Source organism: Ovis canadensis, chromosome 3 (genome assembly GCF_042477335.2).
Source record: "Ovis canadensis isolate MfBH-ARS-UI-01 breed Bighorn chromosome 3, ARS-UI_OviCan_v2, whole genome shotgun sequence".
Lineage (NCBI taxonomy): Eukaryota > Metazoa > Chordata > Mammalia > Artiodactyla > Bovidae > Ovis > Ovis canadensis.
In genome coordinates, this window is record NC_091247.1 from 13,214,834 (window position 1) to 13,218,371 (window position 3,538).

The 3,538-nt window shown below is 42.3% G+C and overlaps 1 protein-coding gene across 1 annotated transcript; it reads left to right on the forward strand.

Annotated features, from left to right (window-relative positions):
- The first annotated feature begins 1,723 nt into the window (after window positions 1-1,723).
- LOC138438042 (olfactory receptor 1J4-like) lies at window positions 1,724-2,665 on the forward strand. Its single transcript, XM_069586286.1, has one exon. It carries the CDS (start codon window positions 1,724-1,726, stop codon window positions 2,663-2,665), a length of 942 nt encoding a protein of 313 aa, XP_069442387.1.
- The last annotated feature ends 873 nt before the right edge of the window (window positions 2,666-3,538 follow it).

The window sequence follows — 3,538 nt, forward strand, 5'->3', positions numbered from 1 at the left end:
AAGCAGATTTATTTAAAAGGCAACAAATTAAGAAGGCATCTCGGCTTGGGAGAAAACTCCATCCTCACATCCCAAGCTTTGACTTAACTAGGGGAAACTTGAAGCTTGTAGGAAGGGTCAATGAGGAGGTCTTTCCACATCTCCTTCAGGCTCACACCCATGGGGCGTCATCATGACGTTCTTCCTAAGGACACTGTTTTCTTAGTGTTGGCCCTTAGGACCATGTACATCAGAATTCTCTTGCTGCAGAGTTCAAGAATGAGCATCAGTGGAGTTGGAGCTGGGATCTGCCTCTTTAATAAACTCCCCAGGGCATTCTAGGGAACATCAAAGTTTAGGAACCACTGCCCTAGGGCATGTGTCCTGAAGGGAGAAAAAAGAAAACTGAGCAATTAATACATGTTTAATGCATGTCTCTAACCAAGAGCTTGGAGCCCTGTCCCCTTGGATCCCCTCCCTGGTGGACAGAGCAGTCTTCACATCTTCATGTCTGAAGTCGGTGAATTGAAGATCAAGTTCTTTTATCTCTGATGCTGGTGAGTGGTTCAGCACCACAGTAGTGGATAAATCTTGTCTCCAGGTGTCCTAAAGAGAAGCTGAGAAACCAGTTCTTACTCAAGGCAACTAGATAAATCAAGCATAAGGTTCAGAAAAGAACTGGGTATCCTACGGCAATAGCAGGTGTGTATTTGTGTGTGTGTGTGTGTGTGTGTGTATACAGAGGTTCAGCATTTCTCTGTGCTCTGGCTATGATATTTTTTAAACTAGTTCTTAAAGCTGAGCGGAGAACGCATATCAGGGTGTATATCTTTGACATCTCTTGGCAGCAACTGTTTCTATTTGGGATTAGGGAACTCTTCAACAAGAGGATTTTGTTGAATCAGGAGGATATTGGTGAATGATTAATATGAGTGTTAGTAAAACTATATATATAACTGCCAGTAATATTTTTACTTCATAGAGCATGATATTACAAAATTGAGCTCTTAGAAAATCTGAGTTCAGTTGACAAGTAAGCTTCCTTTTTTTTCTTCAACCTTTATGCATAATGGAATCTGGCTATTTAGTTGCTTATTTATTTTTAAAGAATTTTTTGATGTGGATCATTTTAAAAATTCTTTGCTAAATTTATTACCATATATTTTTGCTTCATGCTTCAGTTTTTAGCTATAAGGCATGTGATTTCTTTATATGTGGAACAGGGATTGAACCCACAACCCCTGATTTGCAACTTGAAGTATTAAACACAGGACTGTCAGGAAATTCCTTGGCTGTGTATTTTTGACCCACTTTACTTTGAGAATTCATTGTTGAACAATCCTCCTTATACTTTACATATGAAAGGACTTTGAAGTCAGATTTCCGTAGGTCAATATGTCACAACCTGAAGATCAAACCTTATGATTGTATGTCCAGAAACAGAAGAGAAATTACGGAGGTCTTTAACTTACTATTTCTCTGCTAAGAAAGTGTGATACTTTCTTTTTACTGAGGTGATGGAAAAATGCCACTGAGCCAGTTTCTCTTCCGTATCAAACTCAATTCTTGGTTGGTAATTCCCTCACTATACATGGTAATACCATTCATCTTAGGGGTTTTTGCAGGGCAATACAGACAGACACTAACATATTCACCAAGAGAAAGGACTCACTTATATATGTCTGCTGCAATCAAAATGTGCTTCTTTCACTGTCCTTTCATTCCCAGCAGACAGGAGAAGAGCATGAAGAGGGAAAACCAGAGCAGCATGTCCGAGTTCCTCCTCCTGGGGCTCCCCATCCAGCCAGAACAGCAGGGCGTATTCTGCGCCCTGTTCCTGGGCGTGTACCTGACCACAGTTCTGGGCAACCTACTCATCATCCTGCTTATCAGGCTGGACCATCGCCTCCACACCCCCATGTACTTCTTCCTCAGCCACTTGGCCCTCACTGATGTCTCCTTTTCATCTGTCACTGTCCCTAAAATGCTGATAAACATGCAGACTCTGGATCAATCCATCCCCTATGCAGGATGCATAACACAGATGTTTTTCTTCCTCTTTTTTACTGGTCTGGATGATTTCCTGCTCACTTCGATGGCCTATGATCGGTATGTGGCCATTTGCCACCCTCTCCACTACAGCACCGTCATGGGACAGGGGCTGTGCGCCTTACTAGTAACTGTGTCCTGGATTCTCTCCTGTGCCAATGCCCTGTGTCACACCCTCCTCCTGACCCGGCTGTCCTTTTGTGCTGACCACAGCATCCCCCATTTCTTCTGTGACCTTGATGCCCTGCTGAAGCTCTCCTGCTCAGACACATCCCTCAATGAGCTGGCCATTTTCACAGTAGGAGTGGCCGTCATCATCCTCCCATTAATATGCATCCTGATCTCTTACGGATGCATTGGGGCCACCATCCTGAAGGTCCCCTCCACCAAGGGGATCTGCAAAGCATTGTCCACATGTGGCTCCCACCTCTCTGTGGTGTCTCTGTATTATGGAACAATTATTGGACTGTATTTTTTCCCCTCATCCAGCACCTCCAGGGACAAGAGCACCATTGCCTCTGTGATGTACACAGTGGTCACTCCACTGCTGAACCCCTTCATTTATAGCCTCAGGAACAGGGACATGAAGGGGGCCCTGGAGAGACTCTTGCACAGGGCAAAAGTCTTGTCTCAATGACATTTGCTTATCTTTATAACAGCCATGAGTGTTCACAAAACGTCAGATCTTACATCCCTCGATTTGATCCCAGCATGGAATAAATACTCAGTAAATGTTTGATAGTTGAATTGCATTCCTTTACAATTATTGTCTATTTCCCGTAAGTTCACTAGCATAAATTATGAATTTTGAGTTCATGTTCTTGATTTTTGATCTTGTCTATAAGGCTGAGCATTTATATAGCTTGTAGTACTTCATCTCTCCTCTTATTCCTAGGAATTTATTTCTTTTTAAAAATGTATTTAATTTTTTACTTACTTTTTATTTGAAAATTGCTTTACACTATTTTGTTGGTTTTTGCTATAGAACGATGTGATTCAGCTCTAAGTATACATATATTCTCTCTCTTGATCCTCCCTCCCTACCCTCCCCATGCTTTGCAGCCCTCTAGGTCAGTCAATAACCTCAGATATGCAGATGACACCACCCTTATGGCAGAAAGTGAAGAGGGACTAAGAAGTCTCTTGATGAAGGTGAAGGTGGAGAGTGAAAAATTTGGCTTAAAGCTCAACATTCAGAAAATGAAGATCATGGCATCCAGTCCCATCACTTCATGGGAAATAGATGGGGAAACAGTGGAAACAGTGTCAGACTTTATTTTTTGGGGCTCCAAAATCACTGCAGATGGTGATTGCAGCCATGAAATTAAAAGACGCTTTCTCCTTGGAAGAAAAGTTATGACCAACCTAGATAGCATATTCAAAAGTGGAGACATTACTTTGCTGACTAAGGTCCATCTAGTCAAGGCTATGGTTTTTCCTGTGGTCATGTATGGATGTGAGAGTTGGACTGTGAAGAAGGCTGGGCGCCGAACTGATGCTTTTGAACTGT

Coding starts and splice junctions, on each gene's coding strand:
- LOC138438042 (XM_069586286.1), top strand. CDS start 1,724: ATGAAGAGGGAAAACCAGAGCAGCATGTCCGAGTTCCTCCTCCTGGGG.